Source organism: Semicossyphus pulcher, unplaced genomic scaffold, assembly GCF_022749685.1.
Source record: "Semicossyphus pulcher isolate SPU_LCO1_2020_fin unplaced genomic scaffold, fSemPul1.0.p SCAF_10, whole genome shotgun sequence".
NCBI classification, from domain to species: Eukaryota; Metazoa; Chordata; class Actinopteri; order Labriformes; family Labridae; genus Semicossyphus; species Semicossyphus pulcher.
In genome coordinates, this window is record NW_027211604.1 from 22,733,416 (window position 1) to 22,758,323 (window position 24,908).

General features: G+C 38.8%; 1 protein-coding gene across 1 annotated transcript in view; it reads left to right on the top strand.

Annotated features, from left to right (window-relative positions):
* Positions 1-1,733: 1,733 nt before the first annotated feature.
* The window catches only part of LOC138604956 (F-BAR and double SH3 domains protein 2-like), a 28,607-nt gene continuing 5,432 nt past the window's right edge, over positions 1,734-24,908 (top strand). The window contains 12 exon segments of the mRNA XM_069677001.1: positions 1,734-1,848; positions 5,488-5,585; positions 8,692-8,737; positions 13,995-14,071; positions 15,539-15,683; positions 16,883-17,016; positions 18,699-18,753; positions 18,834-18,962; positions 19,044-19,166; positions 20,470-20,565; positions 23,354-23,470; positions 24,608-24,706. Coding sequence (XP_069533102.1) covers positions 1,828-1,848; positions 5,488-5,585; positions 8,692-8,737; positions 13,995-14,071; positions 15,539-15,683; positions 16,883-17,016; positions 18,699-18,753; positions 18,834-18,962; positions 19,044-19,166; positions 20,470-20,565; positions 23,354-23,470; positions 24,608-24,706 — 1,140 coding nt within the window. The 5' untranslated portion in view covers positions 1,734-1,827.

Sequence of the window (24,908 nt, forward strand, 5' to 3'; positions counted from 1 at the left end):
CGGGTAGACCTATCAGCCAAAACTTGCAACAGGTTTTTACATTTTGTTAAAAATGGCTTCAGGGGGAAATCAGATCTTTTTGGGTTGAAGCAGTTTGACAAGATGCGAAGGTAAGGAATAGGTTTGTGACAAAGTTCCTGTTTGTACTTGCAACACATTAGTTCATGAATGTCAAATAAATAACACTGACAGGCTGACAGCTCTATGTGTGATGAAAAAGGGAATAGAAATCTCTGTAAAGGACCCACTGTATTTGTGACCAGTTTTGCCATTATCAATGTTATATATGTTCATAGATAAGTTACACTGGTGCCAAAGATGACAGTTTAGTATATTGTATTTATTGATGGGCCTATCATATCAAAGGAGTATTGAACAGACTGTAGAAGCCCCCAAAAATCAAGACGGTCACGGTCACAAGATAAAATCAATGTCGCACTATATCACTCAGCGAATACAATATGGTTAGTTCAATCGAATTCAAACAACTTTTTTAATCCCACTAGGGGCAATGGTTTGAAGCAGCTTGCATGTAAAAAAAAACATAACACAAAACAATGTATTGACAACATTAAATGAGGTTGGAAGCAAACTCTTTCTATACAAACAAGACCTAATTGAGCCTGCCTGTACTAGTGTACAGTAAAATATATATATATAATCATGACCCCTGGCTCGTGTGATAACCTTAACGCACGACTTTTTGTTGTAAAGAGAAAAGAATTCATGGAAATGCAATTTTAGAAATGTATTTGCAAGCCCAAATATGAACCCAAAATGATCGATAAATGATCGATAAATCTGACAAATACGTTCTGTGTTTCACTTTGTCCACCTACGCATGAAAACCTTCATCACATTGTGGTTTTTAGGTGTGGATCTTTTTGCAAAAAAAGGAAAAGCATCGTGTGAATTCACAAGGTTGTGAGTCATGCGTGTATAAGCCAACAACTGGTTTATCAACAGACAATATACAAAAGGGACTAGTTGTGAAACAGACATGCATCATCAGGCTTGTCGAGAGGACATGGCCACTAGAGGGCTCACTGTCAAAGATGATTTATAATGAGGAGCTTGACTATGCCAATATTCATTGTAGCCTGTAAAATTAGCATACTACAAACACAATGGCATATGTGCTTTTAAAAAAACTTAACTCTCATTTATTTCTCTTTAATAATTTTATTAAATTCAACCAAAAATTAAGAATATAAATAAATAAAGAGAAATAAAATGAATATTTATAAATATAAATAAATACATAAATAATTTCCAACTTCCCCTATCGCCTGTACACCATGCATGATTTTCAACTAGGTATAGTCTTAAGTTAAAGTACTCTAAGATCAGAGCACATTCCACTATTGATGTTGTGTGGAGACTCAATTTTATTGAAGTAACCTACTGAGCTGCTGATGTATTGTTGTCCAGAGGAACTGAAGGTTTAATGTGGAGTGGTTTTAAAGGAAAGTAATAAGTATGGTGCAAAAGTGTATGTGAGAATAAGAAAGTAGATAAATCTGTTTTTGATCCACTTTTATTTTGATAATCGTGTGCGGAAGCAGCATTCTATACTCGGGTATTTTATTTTGAAAATTTAACAGGAAGTGACCTCTTTTACATTAGCTAAATTGACGCGTATGTTTTCTGTTCCCTGGGGCCACAGTGTTTTCAACGGGACTCAACTTACAATTTACTGGACTCGCTATGGCCGCTTGACCCAGGCTGAAATACTCTCTTCTGTTATCATTTGTTCGAAACATTTGCACAAACTTTTTTTCAGATAAACTTTCGTCTTTTGTCTAGTTTTTATGTCAAGGAATAAGGATGCAACCCCCACCGAGAAAGGTAAGTTTTCCCGTTGTAGCCGTTGAAGCTAACGTTAAACGTTCTCGACGAAGTGGTGCATTTTTAATGATTGGAAATGTACGCTTTGTTGCTGGACGGTTGGCTCAAACGATAAACTTACCATTTTAAATTGGTAAAAGTGCGCTAGTTTGTTGGTTTACAAGGTTATTTTTCTTGGCTGTTTCTTTAAAAAGCAGCGAAGGACGAAAACTTGGGGAAAAAAAGGTCCCATGTGCCGCAATTTTTAGGGAGAATAGCCCGTTAACGTGCCCGCTCCCTCTCGAATGGGGACACCGTCCAACTAAAGACCTTCAAAATGTCACAACATAGTTTCCATAACGAAAAAGCCTTGAAAACATATTGGCATATTTAAAGAAATTGTGTAACCGAGGCGTTATGTTACATCGTGATATACAAAGCCCTCTTAAGTTCAAGTAAATATCAGTTTGATTCCCACTGGTCCCACTTCCATCCACAGTCTAACCAGTTGCGTTAAGCAAGACAAGAACAGTTAAGATCTTATCCAAATAAAATGCAGTTTGTGTTATTTATGTATGCCGATTTTAAATGTATATCCCCTTTGATCAAAAATGTTTCAAATTAAGCCATGTTCACGCATTTAAGTATGGTTGGAGCTTAGGGACAGTTAATTGGTAGATTGTTGTATGTAGTTTGGTGCATTTTTTTCTCCTTCAAGAGAAGTCCGGGGGGCAAAAAAGTAACACAAACGTTCCCGTCAAAACGGATAATAATAGCTTAACTTAAAACGGCATACGAAGCTGTAAAGCGAAGTTTTTAAAGTGTTTGTCTCAGAAATAAACGTTAAAACAAAAATCTTTGCACAGTCTGGTTCCGTGCGAAAAAATGTTCATGCGGGATCATATTTCAAAAACATGGCTCAGCAGCGCAGAACATTGACCATTTATATACCAGTACATTTTAACTGCTAAGTGCAATCGAACAAGTACAGGATTTGCTTAGTTTTTTAAAGGTTGAAATCCATGTAGACTGATCAAATATATTTATTGATCTTAATCAGAAACTGGGGTTGCCAACCATGGAGGGCAAAGATCCACAAATCTATGTTTGTTCTGATACTTGTGGGGGAAATTGTTTTGTGAAATTACATTAAGCGTTTCCTAAGAATATCTTGAAGTTAAAGCAGAGACTGACTGACTTGGATGACATATTGAAAAATTATAACATAACTAGATATTATCTATTGCTTCTTGATTCAAAAACTAGATTTAGTGTTTAAAGTGTAAGTGCTGTGGATACAGAAGCCTAGTATAGCGTAACATCCACTTTAGTAAGGTTGCATTATCAAAGTCTGATCTCACTTTTCCTGTTGACAACACTTCCAGTTATCAGGAATGTGATCAGGTCACTGCACTTCCTAATTTCCCTCATGGTCAATGCGAAGTCCAGAGAGACTCTCTTTGGATTAACTTGAAGAAACACCCTGAAAATAACTCGATTTACCAAGAGATAAAAATAGCCACTAAAGAATAAAATATATTCAGACATACTATTTAATTTGAATGAATGAAGTTGTCCCAGTTTCATTAAGCTGTTTGATTTTGTGTTTATAAGACAAGTACTCAGGTAGGGCCGAGTTATTTTTAAGCCTCATGTTAAAGTTGTAGTTTAGTGCTTACACTTTATTGTAGGGCTGCAACTTAAAAGTATTTTAGCATCTACAAGTCTGGTTTGATTAATTATTTAAAAATCTTTAAAAATACCCCGGAGCCAAAGGTTAGATTATTAAATTGCTTGTTTGAATATTAGCCAATTTAACTTGAAACGTTACTTAAACACACAATACGTTATAGTTTCAGATTATTCCTTCAATTATCAAAGTAATTAATACATTTTCATCATAATTTCCCCCTGACTAATAAATAGAAAGACTCATTGAGTGTTTAAAAATCATCTTTAACCATCCACCTTTGAAATCCATCAGCTGTGGCAACAGCCCTTTTTACACTGCTAGTTCAAGGCGGGATTATTACGCCTCTGTTACGTTCCTTCTCCTGTGTAGAACGCACGGAGGTGTAATGGTGGGGCGATGTCGTTCCGCCTCTGAGCCCGCATCGGAGGAAGTACAGAGGCGAAACTTCTTTCCACGCTATGCCTGAATTTATTGCCAATTACTCTAAATTGATAAAAAAAAATTGCACTTGTCGTGGTAAGATGTTTCAAAAGTGCTTAAAACTAATTGGGTGGGATTAATACATGACAATAATATAATTATTACTTCTGAGTTCTCTGTCAACCTAACCTCATCTCTGTCTTACTCTGTCTTAAGAAGTTTTGTTTTGAGCGGCTGTATTATCAATACATTCCATGGATAGACCAAATCCACTGATGTATTGATCCAAACAAGTATAATCACCGTAACCCATTGTGATATGTTGTGTTCCTCTGTGCAACAGACATTCTTTGTTGTCCAAAAACTATTTCCACACATAAATAAGCAACGCTGTTGCTCTGGTATGACATAATCATTCCTTATCATGAGCACATACTGTATTTTATGTTGACTCAATCACACGTACACCGTCCTGTGCTCACAACAGCAACAAATGTGGATTAATTCATAGCTGAAAATAGTCCCAGACAAATGCACTCTTTAACTTTGTTTGTGTGACATGTATAAAAACTACAGAATCCAGCTATTTTTGGAATGACTTAACTTTTAAGATTGAGACAACAGTAGGTACGTAGAAACAAATAGTCATCGGTTTGAGTGCAAAAGACGTGGTAGGAAAGTACTGAGAGACGGACTAACAGAGGGTTTTTAGTCTTTTTACGTGATGTCATGAACGTAAATTAAACATAGAATACCACCAGCCATAGTCTATAAGCTAGATGAGCGGTGATGAGATGTCATATTTGTAGATTTTGCCTGAGGGAAACAATAAGCCAACCGGTTCCTTTGGGTTTGAGAATTCATACTTACACAGACATGACAGAAAAGTAACGACTGACATTGGTAGGTGATTCCAGCAGCAGCTATCTATATTTTAGCTATGTTTACACCTGACAGAGCATCATAGATTTGAAAGTTTTATGAGAACCGGTGTGGAATAAAATCTGAGGCTGAAATGAGTAGTTGATTTCATTATCAACCAATCTGTTTGTTTTTTTCCCCTGATATCCTTATATGGCTTTTTGTTTGTAAGGTGACTTATTCAAATTGCTTGTTTTATCTGATCAATTGTCAAAAGAAGATATTGAGTTCACTATCAAATATGAAATCATTAAATCATCACGCTTCATTTTGTTTTGTGCATTTTTTTTAACATTAACCTGACTCATAATTGAGATAAGAAAGGAAAAAAGCTGTTGACCTCTTGACAACACCCCCAGTTATCCATAATGATAATAATCCATAATTTATCTATGTGCAAATTACAAACCCAGCGTGATAATGAATGCAGCTTATTTCTACCAATACCCATTGTGAACTCAGCTGAATCAACACTTTAGACTCTTGAGTCTTTGGTATACCTGTGGGAAGTATTTAGTCAAACACTGCAAAGTTGGTAAATCCTGTTCTGTGTTTCTGTTTGATTAACAGAAAGAGTTGTATCTCTTGAGATTTCTCCGAATAATTCAATCTTTTCTTCTTGACAGGTCCGGGTCACCCAGGAGCTGAAACACACTCATGCAGAGCAGATGAGCAGATTACACATCAAACACCAGGCAGAATGTGACCTCCTGGAAGACCTGAGGTGAGCTTTCAGAGGTCAAACTGTAGACACGCTGGATTACAGAAAACCTTATTCGCCCCAAAATGTGATAAACCTAAAGAAGAGCGGAAACAAAAACACTTTCAATCTAGTCCTGTTTTTAAAGTTTACCAGAGATGCTAATCATCCTACACAACAGAATTTACGATAGGATATGTGTAACATGAAGACATCAGGAAGCTAAAAATGTTGCCACTGACAGTCAGAAGGTCTTGTCAGTCTTCCTTACTCCTTGCATTGGATTTGTAACACAAGACCAAACGGGAGTATCATTGTGAATGCAGTACATATCACTTTATTTTGATTATTCTATTTTTATAATCTTTCAAAGCCAAAATTGTCTGATTTGCATGTGGGGTAGCTAACATCAGCTAACCAGCTGTCTGCAGTTGCAAGGCTTGTGCCTTGTTAAAAACAACAAACAGATGCAAAGTAGTAAGCTGTCAGACATTTCTGCTCCATCTGTGCTAAAACAGATCATTACCCCACAGGTTAAGAAAAGATTTCTTGTCTCGGAAATATGTCACCTTAGCTGCTAAATGCTTCACTATGCTAATCAGCTAGTCGCTAACTGTTAAATTCTTCTCTACGAGTAACTCCTTTCACATCTTCAAATAATTTTGTACGAAGTTGTCAAAAGAAATATTCCTTATAGCCGCTTCAAGGTAGATGTCCGTAGATTAACTGTATTTTTTTAATCTGCACAAAGATGACACACTTCCAAGTGGTTCAGGTTTTTTACCACAACAATATAATGTTTCAATCATTAATCATTAATGTCTTTGTTTATATCCCTCTGTGGCAGAAGAAAACGTTACACAAGCCATCAAATTTAGATAAATTTGACAACTTGTTAGTCGAGCATTCACAAAGCTACAAAAATACATTCATGCAACACGTTCTTTGGGAGCTAGTGTTACACTGGTAACTCTGGGAAATTGTGAATGTCTTGTCCATGAATAAAACACAACTCCCAACAGAATTTCCAGAAAAAATATCCTCCTTAAATTTGGGCCAGTTTGATAATTTCCGCTTGTATGTTGACACATCTTGGAACAGTTTAATAAAGGGTTAAACCTTTTATTTCAAATGTCTAATTAAAAGCCAGACAGTTGGTATTATCCACCTACAATATGATGCAGATTGTTTTCTTACACAGTTGATTTTACACTGTCTGTCTGTCTGGCCATTTTGAGTATCTACGAGTACAGGTTGATATTTGTTCTTGGTCTGGTTTAAATGTCTATGATGGTTTGAGGATTGTTCGACAGGGTGTTGAGGAACAGCTATTTGCAACTTAAATCAAAAATTCAAAGTATTATATTTTTCCAGCCAAGTAAACACTAGTCTCTCAGAGACAGCTTCAGGTCTGTGTACAGATGCATTGTAAAGGTTTAAAAGCTAAAGGTTGTGGTTGTGTTTTCAGCTTCAGTGTTGGGTTGAGTTGACAGCCTACTGGCTCCCCACTTCCTGTCTGTGGTTGGTGGCAGAGCTCTGAACCTTCAAACAGCTGGAAGTTAAGGTCATAGAGAGCTGCCAGATGTTCAGACTGCCTTAAATCATTCGCCGTGGGAGGCTCAGAAACATTCGTCCTTCTGAAACAATGTGAAACTCGACTGGTATTGAATTTGCGAGGGTCACTCTCCCTGATCTCGGAAGAGAAATGATTCAGCAAACTGGAAATTGCATCTGCTTGTCAGCAAACGCTCCGTTTGGGAAAATGACAGGAAGTGAGTAATGGGGGGTATTGGAAGAGAGGGAGGCTTAGAAATGCAGAGAAGAGGAAGGGAGCAGGCGAGAGGAAGAGAGGGAAGCTCCCAGGAAGTAAGCCAGATTGTTTAGAGCCGGGGTGGAGCACGACAGTCAAGTCTCGACATGTTTAATGACTTAATGATGATTTTGCTGCAGTCACATTTTTCCCAGGGCACTGACCTCTCTTCTTTTCTTAGTCTTTTGTATAAATTTAACTTGAGTTATCGTTAGCTTTGTTCCCGTTGTTGTAAATCAGCCCCCGAACAGTAAAAACCAGTTTAAAAACAATATGCACTGACATGCCTAGCATTTCTCAGCCCATTTTATGATTTGCATCAGCATTTCTGGAACCAGTCTAACATTGTCGGCTATTTATAACATAAATAGAACATTTTCTGTTGCTCAGTAAAAAACAAATATGCCTTTTCCCCCCCAAACTCGCCATTTGCCTAAACATTTTATGAAACTTCATCATTACTACAGTATATTACATTTCTCTTCAACCATCACAAGAAAACACATCTTTTAATAGTCTTCTGTCAAACTACTTGAGTGTTTTAGCTGTTGCAGTATGAGGTCCAGAGGCCAAGGTTTTAAATATTAGGATTTCCTACACCCTGTATTTGCACATCTGGACATATTTTCAGTTAGAGTTGGATATTGGGTAGCTTAAAGCTACAAAGGGTTTTAAGGTGACCAAAATAGTGGATAGCTCAAACTCTCTGGTCTTGATAAGGATTTCAGGTGTTGGTACAGATAACTTTAACCACTTTGTGCACTATGGCTACGACTATAACATGCATGAAAAAAAGAAGATAACAGACATCTAGTTATCAGAGTTGGAATACAAAACTCCCAATGATACTTGATAGTCCATATTTGGACTGCAAATGCAAAGGCTTTCATCAGTGGGCCATAGGCTCAATCGCCATTGTGTTACCTCATTTGGCGTTAGATAGTGACTAACAGACATTTATTTAAATGAAAATCTTTGAGATTCTTACTTTAAGAACCTTTAATTCAAGGTCAGAATTAACATAAAGGGGCCAGCATGGACAATACCAGCGATGGAGGCAGTGAGATTTAAAATAGTGGCTTATCATCTCAATGTTTTTGGGCTCGTTCTTTAATTTTATCACATCCAAAAGAAGGACGACTGCCGTGTCTCATGGAGAAATCTTTAACCTTTACATGAAGATTCTTGTTATGACCAATAAGTTAAATAATGTGAAGATTACCATCCCAGCATTTTTGCATAGATATACTGTTTACTGTCTCATCCTTTGTGCAATTCTAGGATTAACTTATTCATATTCACTCTCTTGTTTCTCTTTAGGAGTTTTAGCCAAAAGAGGGCAGCTGTAGAAAGAGACTACGCCATGGTAAGTAAATCTTAATTCTTTGTCGTTTCTCACAGTGCTTCTGATGCTTGTTAACACCATCACTGCCCTGCCTTGTCATTTGCATTGCTAAAAATACACCCAGTTTTTACAATACTGTCCTCCAAAGACACCATATGACAGTGGGGTTGAGGATGTGGCCCTAAGAAAGCTCTTTGTTCACATGTGGCCAGAAAGCTCATGAATGGTAAGCAGCCGCAGAAACAAACACCACAACAGAGAGAGAAAAAAACATCCACTGGTGATCCTCTGGCCCGTTTCCTCCTTGCTGTGTTGTTTTTGCCCGCAGCTTCCTAGAGACGTCAATCGTCCGTCTTAAAACCCTGTCTTTGCCTCTTTGGCTCTGTTCAGGTTTTGCAGCCCTGTGAGGAATGTCCACCACCACTGTGAAGAGAGGGGGCACGTCTGTAGCTCTAACTAGCATCCTGAAATGTCTGTTTGCCCATGTGCATCTGGTCCTAAAGCTGTTTTCATAAAGCTGGGCTGGATAAAGCAAAGTCTTTAATGAGCCAAACCAGGATCGATCTGTGTCATTAAGCCAACTGGAAGATAATGTGAAGTCTGGCTTATTTAACGACTTTGAAACCGAAGACTGTATACAAGAATTGGACATAACCACAGTAACATGATGCATGTGTTGTGGACTACCATTTTTTAAGCTTCTGCATAGGACTGTCCGCTATCCACAATACTGCACTATTAAACCAACCAGAGCAAATGTCAAGTCACCGCCAAAACGGCTATGTTCACATTTTTCCTGTCTTCTTGAGGCCATGCCCCACTTGTTTTACACTTCAATGTGTATGTATTAGAAGTTAAATAAATTCATAATGTAAACAAGAGTTTGGAAAATAAAGTTCCCCCGCTAACTGTTTGTTCTCTTCAGATGTGTCAGAGTTTCAGTATTTGTTTTTCAAGAGGAAACAATGGCAGCTGTTCTGGCCACATTTTGGCTTTTAAAAATGAAAAGGAAAGAAACTTTCATAGAAGAGACAATATGCAAAACGTGTGCCAAATAGGTCTCTATGAAACATGGAAATACATTATACTTATCTACCTACCTATCATCAAGCTGTCAAAGTGGAACTGACTCTCTTGTGCCCATCTTGCAGAGCAGCTTCAACAGGGACAAATCAGGTTGGTGCAACCCAGAAGTATGGAGGGGCTAAAGCATTTGCTTTAGTTGCACAATAGTGAAAGTAACAGACACAAAAGACTGACAGCCGCAACACAACATCTGATTGATGAGATGGTTTAATTTAGATTGTGTATAAATCTTTAAAATCCAGATAAATTAAGGAACCAAAAACCCATCTGCTTTTTCTGCATTCTGCCTGGCTAAACTGCTAATTCTGCTTTATGAAACACCCCTCTTTGCTGGGTCTTCTTCAGTGCATTGCAAAATATTATACACAAATGGGATCCAACATTAACCTTACAATGCTAACAGCCAGTCAACCTCTGAAATTGAAGTACAGAGCTTGATCTCTAAACAGGAGAAGCTAAAAAAGAAAAACAATGCGTTTCAGACTACTGCGGTTGAAAATCTCTGGCACTTGTTTGTACAATATTTATATAAGACCATGGGTCCATGTCATTATGTCACCTTGCATACAATTTTGATGTTGTCAAAGAATAAGGAAAGACAAGTAAAAGTAATACACTGAACTCTGAGTTAAAGAGTACCGAAAAAAAATTGAACTGTGCAGCAACAATAGCTTAAAGAATTATTCTTTGGGCTCAGTTTGACTGTGGTACACACCCTCCTGGACTTGTACCTAATTGGCCACATAGTCAATTTAAATCTGTGAGCATGTTTCTCCCAGCTCAAACATCAATGTAATTATTAGCTGGTCTGTGAGCTGACAAGGACAAGTGTAAACACTGGAACAGTAAAAAGGTCGCTGCTGTGTTTTTCCTTCTACATTTTTAGTAAGAAGTTTTTTTTTAAATTGAAGTAACCTATGGTGATTATTTTACATGCATGTATTTAGATGTTATATAAATGCAGTGAGAATGTAAAAACAAATAGTCAAGTTAAAGCTTCTGGTTATCCAGCGGAGAGTCAAGGTCAGCCTGCAGGCTAGCTTTTGTGCCCTGGTGCATGTGTGTTTTACTGGATATGCATGCCCAAGTTATACCGGTGTTTTAGAATTCAGATTTTTTCACTGACTACTGCAGCACATTTCTCTCCTCTAAGGCTTCATCAAATGCTGTGACTTTTCTACTGGAGTCTGATGAAAGGATACTTAGTGATCTTTCATGGGTTTCTGCGTATTTTGTGTATCTTAGTGTGTTTCACTTAAGATTCATAAGGCTTGCATGATCAAATCTGAAACCACTTAGACAGAAGTTAATGCAGGTTTGATTGATTAATACACAGAGTAATTTCTAATTTAACTGAACATTATTTGTAAGACCTTAAATGCAGTAGGCTACATCAAGGAAAATGTGCAGGGTAATGGGTAATGCACTTAATACAGCGATTTATATATAAGGTGGGAAATGTGATGTTTATTGATGGAGCTGAAATGTATCGATTTTAAAGATCAGTTGAGCGACACAGTCATGCACTAGATAATTGGATTTATTATTTTCAAGTAGAACCAGGAAACATTTCTAATACCAGCTATTAATAACTGTAAATGTTTGGTTTTAGACTGTGTATTCAACTAAAAAACAAACAAACCATCCATCAAGAAACTATGAAGATGCATTTGGATCTGGGACTTGTATGTGGACAGAAACAAACTAGTCATGGGTAAACAGATAAAATAATTGTCTGATATATGGATTATAAAAATAATCATTAACTCAGTCCTAAATGTAGAAAAGGTTTTCATTGTGTGCCTTTAGTTTGAAAGGTGTTCAGTGTGTCTGGGTTGTGCTGCCTGTTAGTTATGTGATCAATTAGACACCCGCTGCCAATGGTTGAATCAAAGTGGGTCAGAGTGTCTCTGGAACACTTAGTTCCCTTTGGTCACACCCGCTGCTTTTCTTTTTTTTTTTAACAATCTCTTCTCTTTACACGCCTTTTTCTGAGTCTCTTACACCTGCAAGCTGCTTTAGCCATCAGCTGATTGCTATTCAAATCACACAGTGTGATAAAATGTCCCTCTGTGCAGCTCTTCCTCTGCCGTCCTCGCATCCCTCCTCCTCCTCCCCTTCCCTTGTTCCCATCACACTATTCAGGCGTGTCCGCTCGGCTAGCTCAGTTGGCGATCCTCTCCCTCTCTCTATCTGAGTCCCACAATGGCTGGACTTGTAGCTGCTTTGAAGCTCTGGCACCAAGATCACCAAGACCAACGAGTTCAGAGCTTCTCTCAACAGTGGACAGAGAGAGGATAGATGGGCTCATTTCATTGATGGGCACTTGTTGGGCCTAAGTCACAAATCAAAATCCACAAACAACTTGTAAAAACAGGGTTAACATGAAGTGGAAAGCCATCTTGTTACAGTAAGAAGTAGTAAGAATACATTTCCCCCACATATTTCTTATGTCTAGTCTTAACTTGACTGTCCACAGGGAGATCAATACTTACAACTCTGTCCTGTGTTCACTTTTGTTTGTTACCCAAGTAAAAGTAATGTGATAGTTTTTTGAGTGTGTAACTTGTAGTTTACAATCACTTTATGGAATTCATGATTTTCTTCTTGTTCATTCTCATTAATATTCTATATATTTTAATCTTGTCTTTGTCTTTCTTAACCTCTTGCATGCAGCATCTCTGGTGTTTTGCACAACAAAGACACTTGGTGAGAAGTGCACAATACTTACCTTTTCACTTAAAACTCAGTTACACAACAGACTTGACTTCTAACAAGAGCTCTGGTACATGTCCTGTGTACTGTATGTTAAAGGAAAATATGCCCCTTCCACATAATATAGGTTAATCTCCCTTTTTTCTTGTTAATACCTTCAACTGTATCTCTCATTACTTGATTGTGGGATGATAAACACAGTCTTCAGTCTTTTTTAAAATGTGTTTTTCTAAAGTTAAAATGAGACTATTTTGAACAAATCTCATTCTTCGTGCTTTAACAGTGTTTCCTTGCTGAGCCGCAGCTGAGGATTAGTAACACAGAGCAGGAAAATAAAGTATTACTACATGGATACACTGACTCAAACCATTCAGGTTAAGGCGGTAAACCACAGAATGAGTTAACATGCATTGCTAAGTTATTATTAGACTTGATTACTGCCCCACCCCCTGCAACATTATTTCAATAAGTCAAAAGCACTGAGTTTTTGCAGTCCTGCGATATCTAAATGGGGCACTACAGCGATTTAGTACTAAATGGTCAAAATGATCCAGCAGAAGCGGAGATATCCTGACTTTGAGTTCTTTGTACATGATAAGCTCCAAAAAGGATCCTATAATGCAACAACATTGTGTCTTTTCATCAGAACCCACCTGCCTAAGGAAATGTCCACATCTTTTAAACTTTACAGTTCTAGTTTCTCCCCAAAGCTTTCTGTATTAACTCATGTTTGTAGGTTATTACTGTCTTTATTGTGATTTAAACCATTATGGTGATAATTTGTTCCAACCAGCTTTGAGTTTTAGCACACAATTACGATAAAATACCACGTTAAACATCAGTTCGATGCTAAAAATCCATCCATCCCCTCTCTCTATCCATCAGTTTATTTCGAACTACATTTTTTGGACATACCAAGCATATATCCAGAAACACCAGACATATCTTCCATACTCTTCTTTTTAAAATTTGTTTACTCTGTCCTGCTATTTTGGTTCTTTTAAGGTTAACCTCACTGTTGGTAAATGTGGAGGAATCTAATATACCCCCAGGGGTGAACGTGGTCTAAATAAATTACCTTTTTCTGCTAAAAATGAGCCTACGTCAGCATAAAAACCAAAAATGGGCCAACCTCTAAACACACAGGTGAACGGGTCCATTTATGCTGAATCCCAACTTGCTGTAACCAGAAAAGACTTTTTAATACGTTTTGGATTTTAAAGTAGTAGGCGTGTCTCACGTTAGTGCAGTGAAGGAGAAATATGTTTTACTAATGAGGAAAAGATGTACTTTTTACTGACTTTACTCTTTCTATGCTTCTGTCTACACGCTCTGGCTGCCTGGTGCTTTATGGGACGAGGTCAGGAGGGGGCACAGTCTTTCTTGCATGTCCTGTGTGAAGATGAGACACAGGAAATATGTGTTGGTGTCAAAGGTGAAAGGTCATCCCTGTTTTTGTCTCTCTCTTCTCCTTCAGGCCCTCCAGAAGCTGGCAAACCAGCATCTAAAGAGGGAATGGCCCGACACTCCGGCAGAAGAACAAGCAGATCACAGGTAACACCTTTCTAAACTTTCTACATGGTGTTGATCAGGAGTTTACTCTGCTTTACATTTGAATGCGCTTGATCATTTATTCCACCCAGAATTGAGATCAAGTGATCCCACCACGATTCTTCGGGGTGAAAAGATGCAGACAGTATAACCAATATTATCTTTTGGTTAAGGAAACACTCCACTGACTTCTCTCATGCATGAAGGAGATGCAGATTCAAACATGATAAACTAAGTCTGTTGTCTACTCCTTGATGCACTTATGTTTTTATATCTGTGTGTTGAAAAATATGGTGTAAATTTATGCCACTTATCTGGAGCCAGATGTTACCAATGCCTTGTTTTTAAACGGGTAGCTTTCACAATCTTTGATCCGATTATATGCAAAAACCTTTAACCACATGCAAGTAAGAGCACGTTTCTGACCTGTGTGAACTGCAAAATGTAATCCAATTATTAGGGATGCACGATATTGGATTTTTTGCCGATATCCGATATGCCGATATTTAACAACTCATTTAGCCGATTACCGATACCGATATTTTTTTCCCGCACACCTAATTGCAGAGATCATACAACGGTCAGGGTGACGGGTCTTGAGATGGTTCATCAAGTTTGGAGTGTTTAAAGACTTTGCCTTGGCTCCTCCTCGCATCACCGAAGCTGAGCAGTCATTGCAAATAGCAGCTTTGCTCTCTATTTCAGACACTTTGAAAAACTTCCACACCACGGACACACGGACTAACTCTCTCATGCTGCAGGTAGACACACGTGACGTCATCACGTTGCGCCGCCCAGGTCTTCTTCACACCGGGGACATTGCGCCAAGGTCGGGCATTTAATCAAGTATGCAGCAGCCCATTATTTTATCGGTTAATTATATCGGTGCCGATATCCGATAGTTCATGTTTAAGCCAATATCGGCCGATACCGATAACGTGCCGATAATATCGTGCATCCCTACCAATTATTTGAGCAAAAATGCCAAATATTTGCCTTTTTTTCATCTTAAATCCAAGGACATTATGTTTTTTTGGTCAGACAGGACCTTTTAAACATCCTCATATGTTTTGGCTGGACAAAACAAGACATCTGAGGATGTCAGCTTTGGCTGTTGTTAGATTATAACTAGTGCCTTTCACTCATTTCTGCCATTTTTTAAGCCGAAATGAACTATTGATTCAATCAATCTGGGAAAAAAATAGTTGCAGCCCATCATCAATGTCCTCTAATGCTCTTCATCAGCAGTTTGTCATGTGTAGTAAAGCCCACGTCATTTGTGAGGAAGAAAGAAGAAGGAATTGTTTTTGATGCAGTCATTCTCCCATTAAGATCATTGTATCTTAATGGGAGTATCATTGTCCCACTAAGAAAAAAGACATTCCTACTTCCAAATTAATCATTTGTCTAAAAGAAACTATATTACAGCAAAAAAGTTTATTGTCATGTTTTTGTCTGTGTTTGGATTAGGGACATGTATTGTGTATGGAAGGCCTACTTAGAGGGCACGGTCCAGGTCACACAGTCCAGAATCAGCGCCTGCGATAACTATAAAGTCCAGGTCGCTGATCCAGCCAAGCTGGTCAGACTGCAGAAGGAGCAGCAGCTGAGGAAGGTAAGACTGGACGATTTTTTCTCTGCTTAGATTTCAGGCACTTGTGTTCTTATTTTGCACAACATTTAACATTTGCCCAGCTCCACCTATTTTACTAAGGATGTCATTCATTTTCACGCATGATTTTTCTAGTAAGGGACAGTGCAAATAGTGGAGGCTTTCTCCGGTGCCAAAATTTAGCAATATCTTTTTACTTAATGGTTCTTCAAAATTCCCCACAGTCCTCAACCCTCACTGGACAGTTCTCTTATCTCATTGTGTGCAAAAAAGAGAGAAAAATATGCCATTATTAAATCATATCTGCCTGTGGTGTATGTAAGCTTCCCTATTTACTCTGTTCAGATAAGAAAATGGGCTTTCTTTTATTATAAGGGATCTACTTTTGTTTGACATTCTGTAGTTCTATTTTTTGTACCATGTGGTTTGTTCATGTGCTGCTGCTGTGACTCATGAATTTCCCTCCAGAGATAGAGAACTATCTAGCTTTCTATCTCTCCAGTACAATAACAAGTTATCCTTGGCTACATCTGTATTTGCAGACATGTGTTAACTCATGTAAACACGACAAATGTCCGGAAAAAACGATATAACCATCGCTGAAACATTTCCTTCTGATATTTGACCTGCAACTAGGTCGCAAAAGAACCGTCACTTAACTGGAACATGATGTAGCCAGATTTTGAGAGCCATAATGATGATGATTATGATTTATAGCAGCGGAGTACGTCAGAAGTTGTCCTCAGTTCACTTTAGAAGCGTTTCCCGTTTGAACTTATTGTAAGCAACCAGTGTAATAATGATAAAAGCTGCAATAAACAATCAGCTAAACGAGGGCAGACGTCACAGCCGCTGCTCTTATCATTAATGACTTCTCTCAGTTACTGATTTGGAGTCACTGTACTAGAGGAAAGCTGTGTGTACCTAGCTGAAATGTAACCAGCCCTGCTCTCTGGTTTCTGCTGGCTATGCTCCTGCAGCTTATAGTGGGGCTCTTGTTTGAGCTAACCTTTTTAAAAGAAGCCTTCAAAGCTCTTGTGTGCAACATTATGACATAAATCACCTCACTCATGTTTTCAATAGACATGGTTGGGTGACATTTTTAATATTTTTCAGGCAATGCATTGCTGTAAATAATCATTTTCCTAAATGTAAATCACTCTCTTGTTTTTCTTCGTGTGTTCTCATCTCACCGTCCTCAGTGTATCGATCAGCTGACGGTGGTTCAAGCCGAGCTGCAGTATTCGGTGAAGGAGCTGACCAAGAACAGGAAGAAGTACCAGGAGGCTGAGACAATGGCGCAGGCTGTACGAGAGAAGGCAGAGCTGGACGCCAAGTACGAACCAGATTACTCTTCTATCTTTGATACCTTATAGTGATGGTGTTTTTTTATAAGATTCAAAGTAAAATGAGATTCATGTATACTGCTGCATGTTAAACACTGCAATTTGATTGGTAATTGTTTTATTTAGAAATATGTAGAAACAACCCAAGAGAAAGACCTTGAAGCTGTCAGCTCTGATTATTATTGACTAGTATTGTCCTGTAAAACAGCAACTAGATGTGAAGCTTTGTGTAATGTAAACCACTTCTTTATTCAATAATTCTATTAAAGTAAACGAACCAGCAACTATTTGGAAACTTATTTAAGTTGCATATTGGGCCAGGATTGGTTGCCAAACTAGTTGTGATGTCACATCCTGCTTATATTTGTCTTATACCTAGCTTTAAGGTGAGCACACGGAAACTTTCCCCCTTTAGCAGATGGATGTTAACACAGTCCTCTAGTGTCGAACTCGGCGCATTCATCACTCTGCACAGTGAAGCTCACACATCCAAGTGAAACAACAACAAGCAGCACAAATATTTAAGTGAAAGGAGGCTTTCAGAAAATAATCAGCAGACAAGTTTATAATGAAAATTGCGAGGCAGCCCAAAAAAACTAATATTCAGGCTCGGGGAAGACATCTTTTCTCTCTCATTGTCAAAACTGTGTCCTGGCACAACTTCAACAGCTGGCACTTTGACTCACCACATCACAGAGATTTTTCTGCACATTAGAAAAGTTGTTGTAGAGCTGAGGCACTGCTCTTTGGAGGTTTACTGCTAGAAAAGCTTCACAGCTGGATTGGCACTCATTCTAATACTACAAATACTACGTTCTTGTGGTCTGTTGTGAACACACAGACACGGAGGGATAAATCGTCAGAGTTCAAGGCCTGTTTGTCACAACGTTCTTAATGTCTGGAACGTAAAATGTCACAGTGATCAAAGGTCATTGAGGTGCCAAGGTGCAAACAAATGATTCACAACTGTTTTTGATAGATTACTTCACAAACTTCACTTGTTGTGTTGTAAGTTGTAATTTCTCTTATTTCAGTAGGTGTGTTTGCATGCATGTAAGAAACCAGGTTACACAGGTTATCAGAGAACATGCACTGCAGCAGCATGGTGACTGTAAATCTGTGTGAACATGCAGCATGTCAGTAATCAGATCCTCCCCTCCCCCAGATGTTATTTTGGAAGCACAACTTGCTTATTTAAACATGGTAGTAATAGAAGTCGCAGCTTCCTCACATTTAGTTTGAGTCAGACTTTGAAAGGAGGTTTTTTACATATATATGTATGAATGCATGCATGCTTCATGTAGTTAACTCACCTTTCATTCAGCTGTTACTTTCCCTGACTGTAATCTTTGACATTTACTTTGGAGTAAAAAGCAGACTAGAGCCCAGATTAGCTGTATACACAATGGAGAAATCTGTGTCCTCCAGTATCCTCCGTAACTATCTTTTTTTCTGGGTTTTTAGGCGTCTTTTTAAAATAACTTTGTTTTTTAGCCCCATGTGAACTGTTGGCTTGCTGGCTTTTTCTCAATGAGTCATTCACCCATCCAGATGCTGCTCAGATGCAAAGCTACAAGTATAAGAAATGTTACACATAAACACTGTTGTTCGCTCTGATTGCTACAAAGTCAAACAATGTCAAACGTTTCCTTTCATCTTCTCTCCTGTTTAGGTCCAAGCTAAGTCTTTTCCAGTCCAGATCCAGTCTTCAGAGGGCAAGTGTGAAGGTATGAGATCTTTAGATCCAAATAAACTGTTTTGTAATATTTCTGTGCCGCAGTCAGCAGTGTGAACTTTTACATTCCAGCTGAAAGCCAAGAGGAGCGAGTGCAACTCCAAAGCTACACACGCCAGAAACGACTACCTTCTCACGCTAGCAGCCGCCAATGCTCACCAGCAGCGCTACTATGACACAGACCTCATGGACTGCATCAAGGTGAGGACATACACTCTGAACGGACGTGCGTGTATAATGGGAGGTAAACACGTACTGTAATCTTTCACAATTTGTCTGCAGGTGTTAGATGGCAGAATCTATGAGCAGGTAAAAGACTACCTGGTGTCGCTGTGTCAGACTGAGCTGGAAACGTACCAGGCTGTCCACAACACTTTCAACCAGCTCTTGAACAGCTCTAACGGGGTAAGTCTTCAAATGTACTCCACAAACACTACTTCACTTCATCTTAAGGATGGCTTTGTTTTTTAGCCCCAGTCCCCATCAAAGCTCTTTAAATTTGGGGATTTTTGCTGTTACAGAGTCTGATCTGATACTGAAACTGTGGTTTTTAACCAGCTAAAGCAACACTGTGCCTGAGATAAAGATCTGGTATCTGAAAGTGTTTTTGTACAGGGCTTTTTGCTAACAAGAACGGGAGAGAGATAAAGGTCCTATAACAGATTTGTTAGCGTCAGAGTTTTGGAAATTTGGGAATCTTGTCCGTACAGGTGTCATAACTGGGACTGCCAAATCATTTTATGCATTCCTAATTATAATTTCACTCTCATGTTCAGCGAAACACTTGCAGTGTAGGGCCCAGGTGTCATAAAAGAGAGCTGGTGATGTGTATTTCGGCAGATGTGTTCTATATATACAGTATACTGACCCTTTGGATGTGTTGTGAACATCTCTCGCACATTATCTTCACTCAGTGTCTTTCTTCACGTGAGAAGAGCTGACCTCTACTGCCTTGCCGGCTGCTAATTAAATGGAGGGTTTAAGTTACCTCTGTCCTCTTGGTTACACGCTCTTGAGCCGTCATTGGCCTCTTTCAGTCTGTTTTTTTTCAGGTCGTCTTTCCTCTCAGCGGCATTTTGTTTCTTCTCCATTCTGAATATGAACAAATCATGAGAGAGGAAGGAGCTCACATAGCAGCCCATAAGCCCAAAATGTTTGTTGTCTAAATATAGATTAAAGAACTATTTCCCTGAGCAGCATATATAAATCTGGGTAAGATAAATACATGCTCCACTTCTACTAGTCTAATGGGAGCAGCATAATAGCTCTCAGATGTTTCAAAGCAATGAATACATGTTTTTTGATGATAATGATGCTGCTTTGCTGTAATGGGATTGGATTATCGGGCACTTATCACTCCCAGGGCGCTCTTATTTGATAACGTGTTCTGTAATGTTTTTTATTATCCTATTCTTTAACTCTGTGGCTACAACAGTAAAAAGACAGCGATGGCTGATTACACCACAGTGGAGTGCTCACATTTGTACTGGTCCCTGTTATAAGGAAAGCCTAAGAACAGGATGCATACACTGCCAGTCTATAAGAATGTGTTATGCATGTTTCTAAAGTTGTTGTAGAGGTGTGCTTAAAGATACAGCATGGAGAGGGTCAGCAATAATTCACGTATTTAACTAAATAAAGATATCTTAAAAGTTAAAGATAGTCATTCATTTCTCAAATATGCATTTTATTTGTTACATGTACCTAGGTAGTGCAGGAGTTTCACCAGCAGCTGTTTGTACAGAGCAACCTCATGTTTCAGCAAGCCCCGGACTTCATGTACCAGCCCAGCGACACAGACACGGTACGTCCTCATTTTTTTATTACTTAGTTCTTGAAATGTCAAATGTGAACGGTACGACACAGAAGTGGTGTATCTGTTCCCTTTTCATGTGTCTTTCCTTATATGCCCAGACTTCATCTAAACATAGATTCATTTCAATAATACCTTTGTGTGCCAAAGTGTTTTTGCATACATTGACTGAGTTTTCTAAGTTGCATGAGACACAAACGGCAACAAAAGCAAAATAGACAATATACATGTTTGCATACATAGAATTATAACCTATGCCTCCTCTGACTGCACAAATGCACTTATTGTAACACCCAAAACTGAATGTGGGTCATAATTGTTTTTAAATGTATTTAAATATAGAGAGACAAAGTCCCCCCCTCTGCGGTGGAACCACTATGGACTCGCTTTGCTGATAAAATCATGTACTGTAGTCACTGCTAAAAGGCATTTTTATTTGATGACTTTTAAATTGAATTGTATTGAATCATTTGTTAACCAAAATTATTATTCACTCGTCTCAGTACACTCTTACTGCTGGATGATGTTTGGTTCTTGATTGTAACTTGTTTTGACTCTGTAACATTGAACCACGAGAAACCAATATCTTGTGAAAGTCATTCATCATTTAAATGTCCTTTCCAGTGTTAGAATAAAAATGTATCAATCGGCCGAGCAAACAACTACTTCCTTAATTTGTTGTTGAGCCTTATACTGGCCTTTAATACTAACATCTACATACAGTGCACAGTTGTTCCATCACTTGTCTTAGTCCTCTGACTCTACACACACTTGATTTTTGTGCAATAAATGCTTTAGACACATTTCATACAAACTTAGGTCACTTATACTGTAATACAATAATTATACATGTAGCTTATAGGTATATAGATATATGTCGGACATCTACATGTTTTATGTTTAACCAATATCTAAACTCAATCGTCTCTCCCAGCACAGAGATCATTTAACACCAGGATGTGAACCTTGACAGGTTGGCAAATATACAGTATTTCCTCCTCTGTTAGTGATTACAGTGCTATTAAATGTATGAAAGTGGTTCCTACAGAGTCAATCCATGTTCATACCCACGTTAGTGCTGCTTGGGTACAGTGTTGGCACAAAACGAGAAAAGAAAAGTACACTGGGTCATGTGGCAAAAAGGTTAAACTAACATCAAACAAGGTGTTGCAGTTTCTGGTTAAACATACAACAAATTAACCTGCACAATATAATTCTTTCTGTTTACCTGGTGCTTGTTATACTCAAGCTGAATCATTATCATTACTTTCTAGTGTTGACAAATCTTTCCACATTGTTGAATTGATGGATATATAACTTAAACTGGACTTCCAAATGAAAATCTGCTTTACCAGCTGCCTTGCTCAAACACTTTGGGCTCTTGAATTTAAAATATGCACCCACTAATCTGCTCCGAATTGTGTCTTCACACACCTGTACACGAGGCCGGTACTGTCTCATGAACTGGAATCTATTTTGGACAGTTTTCCACCCATATAGGTCATTTAATTGCATTTTTACCCTCTTTAAAACTTGCATAAATGTCACCTTCAGTCCAAAAATATTTTATCATCAACCTCTAAAGACAAACCTGGTGTGCAAATCTGTCTGTGGTTTATTTGAGGCTGCTGTACATGAATGTAATGCATTGCTGTTAGTGTCACACATACTTCTCTCTTAGCCATGCTAGTCCATTACCCAACTCTGCCGGTCCTTCTTTGCTCCGGTCCTCTGCTCCACCGGACAACACTGGACAATTTGTTCGAACTGCAAACGCTGGCGTTGTTTTCATTGGAAGTCAAACAAGCAGCAGCCTGTTCCTAAAGAAAACATTAGCGGTGGAGAGCCCTCCCTGCCTCCCCTCCCTCCCCCCTCGCCCTCCTGCCCCATACCACTTGCACCAGACGGAGGGATCCGGTAAGGAATAGAGCTGAACTGGGAGGGAGGGGCAGGAGGTAGGCCGGGCCCTGTGAACGGCCCAGCTGTGAAAAGGAGGCTTTGTGAGTGGGCCTCATCAGAGTGCACTGACCCTCCCCGCCCTCCACACAGACGCACACAAATACACGCACACACTGCTGTTGTCATGTGGAAACATCTTAACTCACATTTATTTAATAAAGAGGGGAAGAGTCAGATCTGAAACAATACAATTAAATTAACGCATGTGAGGAAAACACATTTTAATTTGACCTCCTCTTACATTATTTAGAGGAAGCTGGTTTGGGACTTCTGGGTCATGTCAGACGAATATGTTTCCTTTTTTTTTTTACATTTTGGATGATGATTAACTACCTACAGGACAAATGTTCTATTACAGCTCCCCTCTTGTCTCCTGTGTGTATTTATAAACCATGGCAGTGTAATATGCAAAGAGGAAGTTGCCACATCAACGTAACAGAAATTGTAAACATAACTCACACTGGTGGTTCTCTTAACTGACCTTTGGGAAACCACAAGGTCCGCTTAAAGGTTCTCTAGTGGGTCATAGCATTAAGCAACACTTTATTTTGGAAACGTTTACAAAGGTTTAGTTGTACTTCTATGTGAGGTAATTTACAGAAAGTCAAAACTTTAAGGTCAAATCCTAACCCCCAAAATAGATATTACCCAATGTCTTCCATAAGAGATATTAAGGCTGATGTGAAGGTTTGTTCACAACAACTCCAGTGACTGACTGGAACAAATATGACTTCATATATTAGGTACTGTGCAAGATATCAAACTCATGATGGTCTGCCTTCTCTCACTCATCTCTCTCTCTGTTTTTGTGTATTTGTAGGTGATGCAGCTCGAAAAAGAAAGTGGAACAGCGGAGGAGCACAGCCTGGATAAAGAGGCGAGGAAATGGGCGAGCCGCGTAGCCCGAGAATACAAGAGCATCATCCACACCCAGAGGGTGAGAACCGAATTGAACTGAGGAAGAGATCATGTTGTAGGCACCATATCCTGTTCACACATTTAGCATGAAATGTTATCTGTAGGATTCTCCTTATTTTGTTTACTACATCTAGTCTAATTGCACATAACAAGTTTGTTTTTTGTGCTACTCGCTGCTTAATTTGACGCCTGGTGGTCACGCTCAGTTTCACACTTGGAGGCAAACTCAACAAATAGTTTGCCTTTCTGATCAGTCACGATATTGCACAAAGCAGCCTGTTATGTTGTCCGTTAATTCCACAAGGAAATAGTCGGGCCATAAATCAGTTACTTGATCATTTATCACTTAATACGTTCCTTAAGCAGGGGCAAGACAACACAGGAACATTAAATTAATGGTAGAAACATGAGCTCCAGGAATAAAATAACCTTTTTGACGGGACAGTTCCATAAGTTGGGGGCTTTGCAGATTTATGGACGTCCCTATTAAATAGCGAACATATTGACATCCTCATGAGGTGTAAATCACACTGAATCTAAGTCAATGTGTTCAGTTTGACCGAGTAATGGCTTTTAAGAGCAACTTGAACACTTTGAAAGCCTATTCCAGCCTACATCTGTGTAGACATTTAGTATGCGATGTGTCAAACTGTTACTGTAAGGTTGGCATATTCAATGGCCTGTTAATGACCAACAAATACCTTTGTTTATTGAACTGGAATTTGGCCCTTACCGTGAAGTAATAATGTAGGCCAAGAGGCTGATAATCACAAACCTGGAGATCATAAAATCACCCCCATGTGTGTGGTTTGATAATCAAAAACTGAGAGATCATAAAACCATCCAGCATGTGTGAAGGAAATGATGATGAAGCAACAGATAAGCGTTCATCACCGCCACCTTACTTGAACCTCTCTTACCGAGTTATTTTCAAAGTCATGTAGTGGAGATTAGAGATTCCAGAACCCCCATCAGTGACGTTTGTTCCAGGATCAAACAATCTGTTCCCATGAAACAGGAAGTGAGTCACTCTGTTTCCAGTGAAGCTTAATCAACTGTCTTCAATTAATGGCTCTATTGTTCAACAGTTTCTGTGTTTTGTTTATTTTAATACAGTTTGGATGATGTTTTAATTGTTGGATTGTTTTGTTTTCAGGCCCTGGAGGAATACGGGACTCAGGAATCATCGGAACAGAACAACAGTGAGCTGGAGACCAAGATGGAGGTGGCCAGGCAGAGTCTTAGGAGGGCAGAGGTAAAGTGTGTTTGTGTGGGTATGTGTGTGTAGTCTGTCTATTATTGAGTAAGAAGTGGGTTTCTCTGTTTTCTCAATCAGGGTCATGTTACTAAAAGTGGCCCCAGTACTCCACCTGCTGGTAAACAATGGTGAAACAACTATTCAGATCCTTACATAAAGTAAACTGTGAAAATATCCAATACAAATTAAAGTGCTGCAT